Here is a 15,472-nt window from a genome sequence, read left to right on the forward strand (position 1 = left end):
TTCAATTACATGTTTTACTGAAGTTCCTAGTGGTCATAATAAAAATGTAGTTTCCACAATGAATACATGAATAAAGCTTATAAAATCGATGACAGTATAAATACCTTATGTACAGCAAATGTTAGTTCATAAATCAGAGGAGGCTTTCTAGTTTTCAGAGCTGCAGTTTGTGAGATGATTTATCTTCATTCAACAAAGTTTAAAAGTGATTTTGAAAATGAATGCTTGTTTAACGTTTCTATCAGAACAACAATTCGGATAAAAAACAGAGGTAGAAGTGGATCTGGGATAAATTATACTATTTCAAAGTTTTCCTCCCCCTTTATGCCTACAGTGTATTACGGGTTATTTTATTTTCTTCAAAACTATGCTGGGGAGTTTGCTTTAAATTCTGAGCACACTTTCAGTGGTTTCCAACACACACCAGTGTCGTGACGCTCAGATGTGCGCACACCGTCATTCTGTTTTAGACACAAATTTTTCACAAATTGCTCGTCGCCCATATTCCTTCATATATTTTTGTATTACAGTCACAGCTTCCTCGTCGTGTTCCTCCTCTTCCTTTTGACTTAGTGGTCTGGGGAGCGTTGGGATGCTGGTCTGATGATCTACAGGTCAGCGGGTCTGAACCGGGTTGCCTCCTGAGCCTTCATGTGATTTTCAGTCCAGCTACTCAACATGGGCTTTTACTCACTGTCCTACTGCATACCAAAGCTTCTGTATGTCAGACCAACATTTTTATAGCACTGGTTACTTAACATTCCAGCCCTGGCACACGCTGGCCGTCGCCCTCATGTCCTCCCCATGTCCTGTGCCTGTGCTGCCAGGTGCAGCGCTGCAGTCAGAGTCTGCTGGCCTGGTTGTTTTCTGTGGTAATGCAGGGGCGCTGAGCCATCCCAGGCAGGCCAGAGCTTCAGGACTGGTAAAAGTGGTGGTAGTGGTGATGGTGTTCATGGTGGTGGTGATGTTCATGCCGCTGCACCACTTGTGCCAGTCCACCCTCATACAGCAACACACTTGGGAGGTCCCTGACCTGCTCTTTCTCCACTATAGGTCCCGGAGAGCCAAGAGAGCCTAAGGCCCGGTAGCCTTGGCTCTCCTTGGATCGCTGTTTGTGTTTGCGGTAGGGGGCAGATGACTGATGAGGGGTAGTCTGGGAGGGCAGAGCCGGCGGAGGCGGGGCGCCTCGACTCCTCATCACCCTCCCACTGTTCTGTGCAGGGGGTGTGCGGCTGTGAGTCTTCGGAGAGCGAATGCCATGCCGCCCGGAGTCCTGGCCTCTGGGCCGGGCTGGGTGAAGGCTCTCTGCAGCAGGAGTGTCCACAGCCGACTGCAGCCGGCGGTGGTGTGAGTGGGGGTGTCCGTTTTCTGGTTCATGTGAGCGAGAACGGGCCTGGTTGGATGAGCGAGCCTGAGCCTCTACCTTTGCTGGTTCTGCAGCAGGACCTGTCCCTGAGAGAGAGACAATGATATTATTCCAAACAACTCTCAACAAAACATTTATTTCTTGACTAAACTGTTTGATGTTGGCAGTCAAAACCATGGGAAGTAAACTAACAATAATTTTAGTATTCAATTATCCTGATGATTAATTGGGTAACAAATTAGTACATTATGCAAATTTTTCATTTAATCACTTCACCCTTTTTATGCAATATTAACAAAACATTTAAGAAATGCAAATAAACAAATACATAATTTTTTTAATGAGAAAATATTTTTGTCTATAATGCCATAACATAGCATTCCTTTGGATCCTTTAGATTTTTGATCATTTGTAACTAAAAAAAATACTTGTAGCATCAACATGTGAAAAGTTCACTCCTTTCTGTTTGACTTAATATCAATTTTGAATTAGTGAATACTAAAATAATTTGCTGTCTGAATTTCTACTTTTAATATAACTGCAAAGCTTTCAGTGACCTTAAAACCAAAATCTTTAATGCATCACAGTTCATGCTGTTGATTGGTGGGTTTATAGATCAAAACTAGGGAGAGTTCTTCACTTATCACAAAAGTGAAGTACACTTACAGCAAACTGAGTTGGCTTTTAAAAATAACATACCGTCAATAAAAACTTGCAGATACATTTCAGATTATTTTGAGATATTGACTTTGAATTCATTCTCCACGAGCATGTAGTGAAAGTGGACAATTGATTGCATTGACTCCCAGACAAAATGACAACATTCTGTTTTGGTTTGAGAGTTTTTGCACATTGTTGTTCTAAGCAGAACCCTTTTTTTTGCATGGTGTTCAAATATGAAGGTCTTTTGAGGCAGTGTGAGACGTAAAAACACTTCCTGGGAGTTCTGCACTTTACTTTTTGTGTAGTATGAAATGTCCTTGCCAGCCATTAACAGTGGCTCCAAACCTTGGTTTAATTTTTTTTTTATCCCAACTTCCTAGAATACGTCCTAGAATAATAAAAGTATCAGAACTCTTTTTAGATTCCTAAAAGACCATAAATCTCTTGGTAGATGTTAAATGCTTCATCAGTTTAATAATTACTTGTTGAGTTTCCTAATCACAAAGCTTCCTCTTTCAGCAGTAGTTAAAAGAGAAAAAAACTCAGAGATATTAGTTTGATTAATTATAAATTAAGTTGCTTCTCAAATATTTTTCTTATGATCTTTGGTTTAAAAAAAGAGGTATCTGAATTTCCAGATATCTATTCTTCATCTTCACAGTCTACCAAAGTCGCAGATGTTAGAAATTTAGCTGTGTTCTTAAGTTTAACCTGGACTTTTTGTGTAATTCTTATCACAGACAAACAAACAGACATTGCCTCTGGAAACACACCTCGTCTGGCTCTACATTTACACAAAATAGATAGATACAAATTAGGTGTGTAAAGCTCAACGCAGAAACTCTCTAATCTTATTTCAGGCTATTTTCCTTTTGGAGATCCCAGACACATGAATTCCTGTTAGCACTTTCCTACAACAGCACAATAATGGCATGTCATCACTGACTGGCAGATCAAGGCTGAAACTTTTTCAACTTTAAAAATTTCCCTTCACACCACCCCATCCTGTTGATGGACTTTCCCCTCAAACACTCGATGTATTGTGCTTGCCTCAGCCCAGATGTTTGTGCTGGCGAGGTGCGCAGAAGGCTGGTCGTCCCACCTAATGGCTCTAAGCAGGTGCGGCAGTAATGACGGGCTTCAAAGAGCCATGGTCTGCCTCCCGCCCTCCCCACCCGTCTTTACCCCGGTGCACTCACCAGCTCCAAAGCGGGACGTGTAGTTTTCAATGCCTGCCAGGTCCAAGTAGTGGTTCCTGCGTTCCAGGTTCTCGTCCACACAGTGGCGCTGGCAGCCAGACTGGGTGTGGTGGTCGCTGTGGTGGCGCCTGTGGAAATGAGTGGCACCTCTCATTAGGAAGCAGTTTGGGGAAGATAAACAAGCATTGCTTGTGATCAGGTAGAGGCAGGACAACTGTTACAGAGCTGGAATTGTTACATCTCAAGTCACTGAATGTGGACAGAAGAAAAACAACAGAAGTTTTGTTGTGCAAACAAATTATTTAGGTTGGAACTCCTAACTAACAGGACATTTGTATCTTCATAAAGAAAAGGATTTACAGGTGCTTCACAATAAATAAGAATATAACTTAAAAGCATTTTCATAATTTTAATCAAAAATTTAATTTAGTAAATTATTTAGATTAATTATGCATAAAGTCGTTCATTTCAAGCATAGTAAGTTCTATTTCTGTGTGTTTTTATGTGATGGCAATGCTATGGCCTCCACAGTCATACAGCTGCAACTGGAACTTTTTATGAGCATGGTAAATGACAAAACATCTTTCTCCCAAGAACAATAACATGAAATTTGGTGGAAGGAAAAGTGTGGCAGAAACAAATGTGAATCAGCAACATGGATAACTGCACACCTAGTTTTGGGGGAACTTAACATATCAACATCAGCTACAGCTGTCACATCTTTTGTTAAATCACTCATAAAACACATGCAACATCAGAAGTGTCTTTAGTTTGCTAAAAAGAAAATTGCTCAGTGTTTTAAAGTCATATTTTCAATTTAAATTCAGCATTTGATTTGGATACAAAGCTCCCAAACTCTGAAACAAAAGTGGAGAGCAACAGAATCCAAGGGACTTGAAGTCCAGGATGAAGTTTCCATAGATGGTGATAATTTGAGGAGCCATGTCATCTGCTGGTGTTGGTCCACTGTGTGTTATCAAGTCCAAAGTCAGAACAGCCATTACCAGGATTTCTTTAGAGCACTTAATACTATGGCAACCTTTAATGTCTCATCTGAGATAGAGGTTTTATTGAATATTTTGTTTTAATGTTTTGTATCACTGCCAGTGCGGTAAGTCATCTCTGGCCAATAAACCAGACTTTGGACCCAGGTTAAATTGGCTGGTAAAGTTTCAGGGAGGAGTCGGATTCAGCTTGTGGACTTTAATAACAAGCTGTTGCCATGGAAGGCAACCTCTGTCATCGTCTCCTTAAAAACTTACAACTTCTTCCTCAGTTCAATAGCACAAATGATCTTCAGTAAAGACCAAGAGTAACAGACTTTCTTTTTGTACTTGCTCCTTTTGTTATGCTTAGCAGGACATGACAGGATTTACACTTCATCACATTGACAGAAGTGTATAAATATTTCAGTGGTGGTATTTTTATTATAAATCACTTTAACAGGTCTTATGTAATTATTCAAATATCTTTTGACCTTATGTAATGTTTAAATTTCTGATAAACTAAATGTTGTGTTTCATTAGATGCAAGCCAAATAAATTAACGTTTTGATGAAATTTGGATTTACAAGGATGCAGATGTAAGGTTTCTATATTGTAGAGACACCAGAGGCACCAGAACGTGAGTTTACGAGGAGCTGGGTTTACCTGAGGAGCGCTCGAGACTTCTTGTCCGCACTCTTGAGATCATCGATGCACTTGTCATTTTTCTCCCTGGAGTGGGACATGTCTGAGAATGCACAAAGACACAGAGGCTATTACCAAAGGGAGCAATGCAGAGAAGCCACACACACCCACACACAACACCAGGCACACAAAACTCAAAAGAAAGCAACCTTTGTTTTAGGGTTTCACTTTGAAGATCTATAGATAAGGAAAAACAACAGTGCTTCGTTTATTCTATTTTCAACTCCCAGCCTCTTATAAGGAGCAGAATACCATAAAAACCAGGCTGGTTTCAGCAATAGTATTATTAGGATGTGGGATCTGATGCGATTTGAAATTAGCATGAAGGCAATCTTTTCAAAGCTTCCTCCATCTGAATCTCCTGACAGATATTTATAGACAAAACAATAGGACGCAAACACTCAGGAATATATACTTTTTTGAGATATTTTCCTCTGACTACTTGTTTGCCAAGTAGTCAGTGAGGAAAGTTACGTCGAACGCTGCTATATTTTCCCCACAGCTCTGAGAAAGGAGGACAAAGAGAGGGGGAGAAAAGGGAAAAAAAGGGGAGTACTGGAAAAAGGAAAAATGGCTGTGGTTATCAAAAGGACTTGGCACATCTCTTAAGGTTTCTTTTAGGGTATTTGAAGGCGGCAAGGGAGGGGAGGGGGCGCTCTCTCTCTGTCTCTCTCTCTACGCAGTCACCCCCCATCATTAAAAATGAACCCCATTGAGTGGGAGGGATGGAGCGATGCAGAAACTGCAAGGAAACAAAGCTCTGACAGGCCTGAAGCGACCGCCTTTCTGCATGACAACAAACAAGTCTCTGAGTGAGCTGTCAGCACAGATCCACTGATGGAACTCCAGAGGCGCCTTTTTTCTCAGCAGCTGCCCCACACTGAGTTAACGTGACACTTACCTGTGGTACCCTGAGCACAGCTCCTCCACCGCTGGCTTGAGTCTGGAGCGACAGAGAGCTTGACCCGCAAAGTCTTGCTGTTGCCAGGAGAGTGGTTGACCGAGGCGTCCACCACCTCGTAGATGGTGTGGAGCAGGCTGGTGATGTCCTGTAGGGAAGAACAGGGGCTAAATCTGAGAGTGGCCTGGAAAAATTTTTTAACTTTTCACAAAACTCAATGGACGTTATTGTAAATTTTTATAACAGACAACCACAAAGTACAGCATAATTGTAAAGTGGAAGAAAACAATACCTAATTCTCAAAATTATTTTACAAATAAAAACCTGAAAAGCTTGGCCTACATTTTTGTTCATATATGTATGTATGGCCTCTATTGTTGTGAATTATGCAAGTGAAACTGAAACAACTGGGGTTAAACTAGAAACAGAAATTTTATAACTTTCTTTTTTACATTATCTATATAAACCAAATATTTTTAGAGTGTGGAACTGTTGGCTTTTCTGTCGACAGAGCTGTGGATCTCTGCAGTTTCACCATTTGTCTCTCGACTTCTTCTTTCCTGGGCTACACATTTTTGTGGATGCTCATGTTTCAGTAGGTTTGCAGTAACATAAGCTTTCCATTTGCACATAATGCATTGGCCAGCTCCCTGAAATGTTCAAACTGTATGAGATTGTTTCATATAATCACCTTGCTTTCAACTTTTCAATAATGCTTAAAAGCAATTGCTTGCACTGGATGTTTTTCATGGGCAGATCTGAGTGCACTTGCACACCACACTATTCAGATGTTTGTTTAGGAAACTCAGGTATAGTTTGCTTCCACCTCACACTTTTGCTGATCAGTGTCGGTCTAACACATAATATATGAATGAAATGTGTTAGAATTTGTCATTGCATCTGACAAAAACTTAGAAAAAAATTAAGAAGTCTCAATACTTTTGAATGGAAACGTATCTGTTTGTTTTAATTATTTTCAAGTAATGTTTTTGTATCAAGTAATGCTCACATGCTGGAAATCATGAAACATAAAAGAAGGTGAAAGGTGAAATATTTTTAAGTATCTTTTGCATCACAAACTTTTTGAAAAAGATTTTAAATAAAAATAATATCTTATATTCAAGGATGAACTTTACAAATATTTTCAGTGTGTGATTACGTTTTTTTTTGTTTTTTTCCATATTTATTTGGCCTGCCACCAATTTTGTGTTTCCTCTATGCAGGAATTATGAACGTTATGAACTGTATACGATTCATAAGGTAAATTAACTATTAATTAAGGTAACATTTCTCTATTTTACTTTGGAAGAAACAGCTTTAACACTTAAGTTACTTCCAGTAATCTTCTGAAAATTAAGCCTTTTCCCCACAAAGACTCAAATTACTCAACTATATTCAGTGTACTACTCTGAAATTATTCAGGGACTAGCTCCATTCTGGTTTCATACATAAATCAAGTAAACAAAAAAAATAAACAATAAAATAAATGCTTCCTGTGTTTCACTTTTTTCTTCAGTGAAGTGACTAATAAAAGCATCTTAGTGGAAGAGAAAGCTTTTTCTCCCCTACCAAGTCTCTGTCTGCCATCTCAGGAGCCACAGAGCCACAGGCAGCGCAACCAAAAAACTGCACAACCAGCCACACAGAGGAGTGCTGTAGTCTCTCTTCACCGTTTCAAGTTGTTCTTGAAAAAACTCTTTTCTGGATGTTTTCTCAGATCTCTATCCTGCAGAAACAGGCCACATTGAGCAGCGCCTTCACTGGATTTGGCTATAATCTAGAGTGAATGCTACTTTCTTCTGGCTTTGTTTTATTTGGGGGTGGTTAAGCGTTAATACGCAACATGGATTTTTTTATTCTCCAAGATGAGGTTGAATATTGATATTTTTTATTAAATAAAAGAAATGCTTCTGTAATGCAGTGGTTGAAACCTCAAACTGAATGCCGGTGGTAAACATTGGGGTGGACTTCCTCACCTCCTTTAAAAGAGCTACAATTAGCTGTTTTAAGTAAATATTACCTCTCTAGTAACTTTGCCATTGTTGTCAAAATCATAGAGGGTAAAGGTCCACTCCTGTCTGTTGTCCTCCTCCACAGACACAGCACACTCCAGCTCCTGAAACAGTTTCAGAAAGTGCGCATGTGAGAGCAAGTCCTGCCACTGGCCCAGTTTTACCCGCAGGGGGAAGTGATAAACCTCCCGCTCCGCGTTGACACTCACTTCAAACTGGAGCTGTTTCTGTGGCCCCGCGGGAGACCGGCTGTCCCTCTCCTGCATCTTCTCCTCCACGCAGCAGCTGTCTGTCTTCTCCGGGGGTAGAGCCACTGTGGCAACACACACAAACGCACACAGTAGTGAGCGCACGGGCACAAAGATAAAAGGGAGAGCCTGCGGACAAAAACGGTGGGTGCAGTCTTAACCTGAGGACATGTCGTCCCTTTATAGTTTTACTTGTAAGCTCATGCTTCCACGTTTGGCAGCTGAAATTAAGATGTAGAACATCTTAAAGCCTGCCTTAGAGCAAAAATGTACAACACAAATCTGACTTTTTTCTCCAACTTTTTTATTAATAATATGTTTTATAAGCAGAATCGCTGTTCAAGGACTTTTGCATTACTAAACAACTAAATCAGAGATCATTACTTTTCCTTTTCTGGGATGCTCAGATCCACAGAACTTATAGTTATTTACAGTATTCATGACCCTGCTCAAAGGCTGCAGGAAATCAAAGCACAGTTTGGCTCTCACAGTTCAAATAGTTTTCATGTCATCAATCAGAGAAAAACAGATCTGAGACAGAGTGTGGTCAGGCTGAAACACTTTTAAAGATTCAAAAATGTGATGCCTAGAACTCCCTTCAGGTGCCTCTACCAGCACTGAATTCACATTTATGCTTCCAGAGTAAATGAGATAACTTACAAATATAATAAATGGATAAATAAATATGACTCACTAATTTATATTAGTTATAACCTAAAAGAGACAAAGGTACATTTTTACAGTGGTTACCACTTTTCCAGTTTCAGGCAGAATTTACAACATTTCTATTTAAAATGCCCTGGTAATTCAATGACCTTGTGATGACATAAACTAACAGACTTAAAAAGCATAAGACACACAAGCCCTCAGCATCACCATCCTCCATCATACCTAACAATGAGCATAAGATTTTTTTTCCCCATATATTCATTCTTTGTTTTATGACAGACCTAAATGTTTGTTGCCTTCCAGTGAAGTTAAGCAAACTGCATAAACAAAGAAACAAGAGTGACAGCAAATGACCCTAACAAACTCAGTCCAATGTAGCTGGTGCCAATTACTACCATGGTAGAGGTGTCACTGGAAACCAGCATTGAAGGATGGCAGACCCAGAGTCATAAAACACTGATCAGATGGTCACATTTTACACAGCAGGCACATTATTGAGTTAAAGATTTGAACAGTATGTCAGGAAAAACCCAGAATCTTAACATATTTGTCTCTCTGATTCCTAATAGAACAATGAATCCTTTTGAGACTCAGTAAAGGCACTGTCTGGAATAAAATCAAAATATTTTTTGCGCAATAACCAATGAATTATATGAATGATTATATGAATGTGGAGTTAATAATCCAATTTATTTGTGCAACCCTTGTTTTTCTTCATTACAAGGGATTGATTTAAAATGTCCAAAGTGACAGATCACATTGGCATGCTATTGGATAATTCAATGTCACATGGATGCCTATTTGTCATGCTGGATCAAAATGTTACAAAGATTTTTATATTTCAATGGTCTTATCATGGTGGATCTTGGGTCAGAGCTAAAGCAGCAACATTAGCTGCCCCCCTTTAAAATTGTTAAAGTATTTTTCTTTTACACTTATATGTGGGTTTCTTCACAAGTCCACATAACTTACAGTTAAGCAGGAATTTTCATGCTCGATCCTTGCAGATTTCTGTAGGTTTGTCTCAGTCAAGGATGCTTTATCAGCTCCATTTAACATGGATTAAAAACCTATGCAGTACGTTCACAGTAAACAGAGGCAGCACACACCCATAAAGTCACACAGACCACGCCCTTCTCCCCCATCCTCTCATCCTGCCGCACTTTGAAGTTCTATTCTCAAACCTTTTGGAAGAGGATCAGACCAGCTGTAAAACAGAATCATTAATTAATTAAGCCAAGTCAAATTTGAAACGCTGTTTGTTTGTTCGCCAATAGAGCAGACACAACAGACCAATTTCTTTCCTCCTGATCCAACGAAGATCAAAGCGGACCTGGGTGGGGGAGAATGCCAGAAATGAAAGGCTTCATCCCAGGGAGCTTTTACCAACTTTTTGGAGAGGAGCAACACTTGGGGTCCTGCTGTCTGATCGTTTGAGGTGCTCAAAGGGAACATTGTGTGCAAGGGTAAATCTGTTCAGTAGCAGGCTCAATATGGCGAGGAGATACTTATCTTGGAGCTAATGAAATTCCGGGAGGAGTAACAGTAATCTGCTGTCACCCTCCTCCCTTGCTGACCCCTTCCCCGTCGCAGACAGAAACTGGCTCCTTACAAGTGAAACTACAGCCAAGGAATTGACCGCACATCAGATCCAAGGGCCGAGACGAAAACAGCAGAGGCTGGCACCCGCCAAGCTTTCTACACACGTGCAGGACTATTTTTCACACACATGCAAACCATGGCAGGTTGGGAGAGCTGCCACGTACCATGAGGAGTCGGCTGATTTGAAATGCCGTGTTAGACATAACTGGGTCTCATAAACACCGACAGCGGTAAATTACTACGAAAATGTCCAGCATTTGAAGAACTTCTTTCAAAATATAACTTTTATTTCAATTACTGAGGTTCTTCAAAGGCTGTTTGTGCTTTTGCATATGAATCCAGGTAGTAATTTTGCAACATATCCTTTGGGTTCTTTCATCTCGGATTTCATCTCATTTCCTTCGCAATTTTAGCAGAAAAGTTGTCTTTTAATCCCCATAAAAACTTTCTCCGGATGTACTTCTTCCTGCCTTAAAGAAAGAAGTCTTTCATCTCCCCTTGATGTTCTTTTGTGCTGGCTTTCTGTATTTTCTCCATAGCCGTTTTTTTAATTTGCTCTACTTTTTAATATCACTGAGTTATCTGTGAATCATGCAGGAGTTCTTCATAGTTCTCTCTATGTGTTAACTATTACTTGTTATGTAACAAGTCAATGGAGGTTAAGGGCTGGTAACAGGCATCAAGGTGTAGTTGACTGATTGAGACTTTTAGAAAGACAGGAAAGTTCCCAGATTTTCACTTTGCCTGTTAATCTCATGGGATGAATAGAGCAGTGTAGTCTAATTAGCAACATCTGTCTTCAGGGGAGGACAGCTTTGACCAAGACACATTATCTCTCCTCTTTCTGGTACAACCCAGGGAAGCTGAACTAAAGCAAAGGCCAAATTTATTTTGCTTTTCTTCCAAATTCTGGGCCGGCCTCGTTAAATGGTAGATATCAGCCTGCACCTCACGTCCAGCACTGTCTTTAAATGGGAGGGAGACTTTCTCCTCCCAGAGCACTTAATCCAGGATCACATCAGAGAAAAAAACGGAGGAACTGAAGCACTCTGCCTACAGCAGCTGAAGAGTGGCAGATAAGAAGTAAAGGGGGCGTTTGAGAAGAAGGCAACATGAGAGTTTAAAGGAGACATTAGAGAGTGGGTTGGGAAAACGGGTGACAGACTAATTCAACTTAATCAACAACAGAACTGAATAAAACTGAATTAAAGTGGAAATTGATATCATGTTACTTGCTCATTTGTTTATTAACTTACTCTATTTTTAGTTTGCTTTCAGGAGAGAAAAGGGGAGAAAACATTTGCTTTGGTGAGATATTATATTGATGTTTGCTTTGCTGTTATTTGCTAACTGAAAACTAATGTACATATATAATTAAAAGTGCAAACTGAAGCAAAATCAATGAAATGGGTTGGTGTTTTACATGAGAATCAGGCTTACCTTCTAAACGATAGTGTTCATCAATGATCCCCTCACCACACGCATCAACCAATGAGTCCTACAGAGACAGAATAAAAACAAGATATACAAAATCAATGTTTTGCACTCATGTAAAAGAAGTCATTACATATGTCAAACAAAGAGCAAAGATCAGTCTTCTCAAAAAGTTGCCCTTACATCACCAACAAAATGCCAGCATTTAAATTACAGCTTTCGCATATCTATATATGAACAAAATTTGACAGCTGCAAGCTGAGCTTAAACAGCAGTGGAAAGTTTAAAGGCACAGTAATTGCAGGACTCCAGCAAAATGAGCACAAGATTGGCAGTTAGATTTCAGATGACGAAACAAGCATCTAAATCACAGTCTCTGACTGTACTGGAATCTGAGTGAGAGGTCCGGTAGTAAAGCTATTTCTGTGGCTCACTATCATAATCGAAGGATACGTCCAGGCGGGTTGTTTTTATCCATACTTGGGACACCATGCCTGTTGGTGCATACAACAGAGACTGGAGGGACATGTGATCCACAGGCTTAGCTGTGGAAAATATCTGGCTCCAGTATCCGTGTGGTGCTACAGTCATTTGGCTGGAAAACCATTACTCACATACTGACAACCACAAAACATTCACACGCAGGCAAAGATCTACCAGCAACATTTCTGATGTAAACAATCGGTCTGCTAGTCCTAGATTCAGATCGCTGGTTAAACAACAATGCCTAAGCATGTATTTGCAAAACTTCCATGCATTGAACACATTTTGCTGGAAATAAATACATTTTGCACACAAAACACTGAATTTCTGCCCATTCTTGCTCGGATTGGATTCCTTGTCAACAGCAATGCTAATACAGATCAAGGGTCTTGGCAGCATGATGCTGCCACCATGGCTTGTTTAGGCTGATTATTATAGTAAGTATTATTAAGTATTATTTTTCCAGCACACATTTGTTGGATGCAGGCCAAATACAACGGAGACTGTTTATTTAACACATAAAATCACCCAAAAATGTTTTTAAAATTCTATTTGTTACATAAGGCAACATGTAAAAGTTCAAAAGGCTTACCGTAGATACTTTTTACTAGATCGTGTAAATAGGTTATTTAAGGAAAAATGCTGCATCTGAATATAAACAAATAAGACATTTATTCCCTAATCAACAAACACTGTATCTATTTGCCTACAAGTTTTTAAAACAGTGATGTAAATAAAAACTACTTCAAGTTCTAACATGGTACCACAATAACTACAATAAATAAAAGAGATTCCCTGTAGGTTTATCTGCAATTTTTATGTTTATCAAAATATAAACACTAAATATTTTATAACAATCAAAATGAAATACTCATCTGTTGTTATATTTTGAGAAATCATAATTATTAACACAGTTAATAATAAAAACAGGTTTCTATCACTAGCTTTGTAAAGTGATCTCTAACTATGTTAACGGTGTCCTTGAATGGCCATGTAAGTTCAAAGTCAATTTCGTCCTCATATAAATTATGGTTTACATATCAGAGTATGAGATCCAGGACGGAAGGAGGTCAGATATTATTATTATGACCTTCTGGGTTTGATGGTGGCCAGAGTGTAGTGCTGTGGGTGGCCACAGTCAGAGAATAACTAGTGCTGAATGAAGACATAAAGGCTGATGCACCAAAACGAGCAGCTGGGATGTTGTATTTCCTGTTTGTGATGTCAAGTCAAGATTTTTATGAGTCTCTCAGGATTTTAAAACAGAACTGACCTAAACATAAGTGGTGAATAGTGTGTTAAAATACTATTACTATTTCTTTATAAATATTGTATATCATTATAATTTCAGCAATGGTTAATGTTTATCTGCTTCAGTTTGAAAGGAAAATACAGATGTAGAATAGATTGCCTTGCTTTGCATTTGGTTTAACTTATAGAAGTTTTAGCCTCAGTGCTGTGCGTGTCAGTCTGGAACTGGTTTAGTTCAATATTATTTTTAATTCACTCCAATATTTGCACAAAATCATATTTTGTAAAGCAAATCTCCAGCGTCACAAAACCCCTCAGTCTCTGATGGGAACCGTGAACCACGCCAAGCCTTCTAACTACCTAAACATTTTCAATTAGCTTTCTAAACTTTGACATACTAGATAACCTGTGTTAACTTTCACAATCACCCAATTCAACAGAAATAATCACAGCCCTTTGCCTGGCAAACGTATATATTAGCAATCAACTAATACAGGGAAACATGTAAAACTTGCATGGCAGCTCAGATTGAAGATTCACAAAGAAAAAAAAAATCTAAGAAATTCTCATCTTCAATTTGATTTTTGTGTTTCTAAGAGTTTTAAAGCCTTTAAGAGGTTAGACACTGTCATAAGAAAAAGGGACAAAAAGGGGACAACGTACTAATGTACAAATGTTAGTAAACTGGGGATACATCAGGATTCACATTGGTCATTAATAACAAAATAAATCACATTTTTTACACTTTCCATGCACAAACACATGCTATAATGCACACATACAAACATGTTCTTCTAGAATAAATCATTTTCAACCATGAAATACAAATATTATTAATTAAAAAAATCATTGGTCATGATATCACTTGACAGGCATAGCTCAAGTATTTTAAGCTTTTGCAGAGGCTTACCAGAAGAGAAAAAATGCCAAACCGCACAAAAATAAGCCGTGATTATTTTTAATATTCCTGCTTTTACTGTAAAAGAACAAAAATATGACTTGTAACAAATTACCGTAACCAAATTTTTTAAAGCTAGGTTTGTTCTCCAAAAATCTGACCTTTATTGAAAACTTTACAGAACAAAGGTATGTAAAGTCCAGTTTTAAAATGAACAAGAGCACTAAACAGCTCTTATATGGTGAAACATTGTAGGAATGGTTTGGACCAAATAATAATTACGTGTCATGATAGCCCAAAGAAAAACGTCCAAACTAAATCTGGTTGAGAATCTAAGGCAAGACTTGAAATGTAGCTACCAATTCATAATTCTTGCACACAGTCATATAGGAGACATTAATCTACTTTGGAAAGAGTAAAGAGCTAGTTGCAGATTCCTGTAGGACCCTTAGAAAGTCAGGGGTCACAGAAGTTTCAGTGCCCTGAAAACCCAAACCTCAAAATGTAGTAGTACAACAGCAGAGGCATATATGCATGACATAGACCAACGCTGGTAAGAAAAACTGAATTTGGTGATGATTTGGTGTCCATTTCTTTCTGCTTTTTGTTTCAACTTAATAAATCTGTCCATGAGACCTCCAGCAATGAGTCAGAGGTGCAGGGTTGGTTCAGGACACAAACTAACAAATTTCACTACCCATGAGACCAGCTAAAACAATTTTCCAGACATGGCGTTTAATGGCCTGTGGAAAGCAGAGCGTGAAGCCTTTTGCTTTCAATGGCAGCCAGATTCTTCAGAGCTTCTTTTAGGACTCATAAGAAGGAAATGCCCCTGTGTGTTTTAAAGTAGCTAAATTCCTTTCAAAGGAAGTGATTTATTGCAGGACCTCTTCACTGAATATAGTGCATCAGTGCCATTCACAGGCCACAATCTACTATTGTCGTTAGGGCTGAAAACATGTTTGCTTTGCTGTCTAGAGTTAAAATTCATCAATAACCCACTTCATGGATATGGTTAAGCCAGATGAGTAAATTTTGCAGTAATAACACTGACTGAA

General features: G+C 39.0%; 1 protein-coding gene across 1 annotated transcript in view; it reads right to left on the reverse strand.

Moving 5' to 3' along the window:
- Positions 1-15,472, reverse strand: part of nkd1 (naked cuticle homolog 1) — a 33,565-nt gene continuing 18,093 nt past the window's right edge. Inside the window, exons 4-10 of the mRNA XM_023332479.1 lie at positions 11,789-11,846; positions 8,039-8,142; positions 7,838-7,933; positions 5,818-5,965; positions 4,878-4,959; positions 3,229-3,356; positions 1-1,452 (exon numbers count right to left, since the gene is read on the reverse strand). Of these exons, the coding sequence (XP_023188247.1) occupies positions 914-1,452; positions 3,229-3,356; positions 4,878-4,959; positions 5,818-5,965; positions 7,838-7,933; positions 8,039-8,142; positions 11,789-11,846 (1,155 nt within the window). The 3' untranslated portion in view covers positions 1-913. The remainder of the gene's footprint in view (positions 1,453-3,228; positions 3,357-4,877; positions 4,960-5,817; positions 5,966-7,837; positions 7,934-8,038; positions 8,143-11,788; positions 11,847-15,472) is intronic.

Source organism: Xiphophorus maculatus, chromosome 4 (genome assembly GCF_002775205.1).
Source record: "Xiphophorus maculatus strain JP 163 A chromosome 4, X_maculatus-5.0-male, whole genome shotgun sequence".
In the NCBI taxonomy this organism is placed as follows: domain Eukaryota; kingdom Metazoa; phylum Chordata; class Actinopteri; order Cyprinodontiformes; family Poeciliidae; genus Xiphophorus; species Xiphophorus maculatus.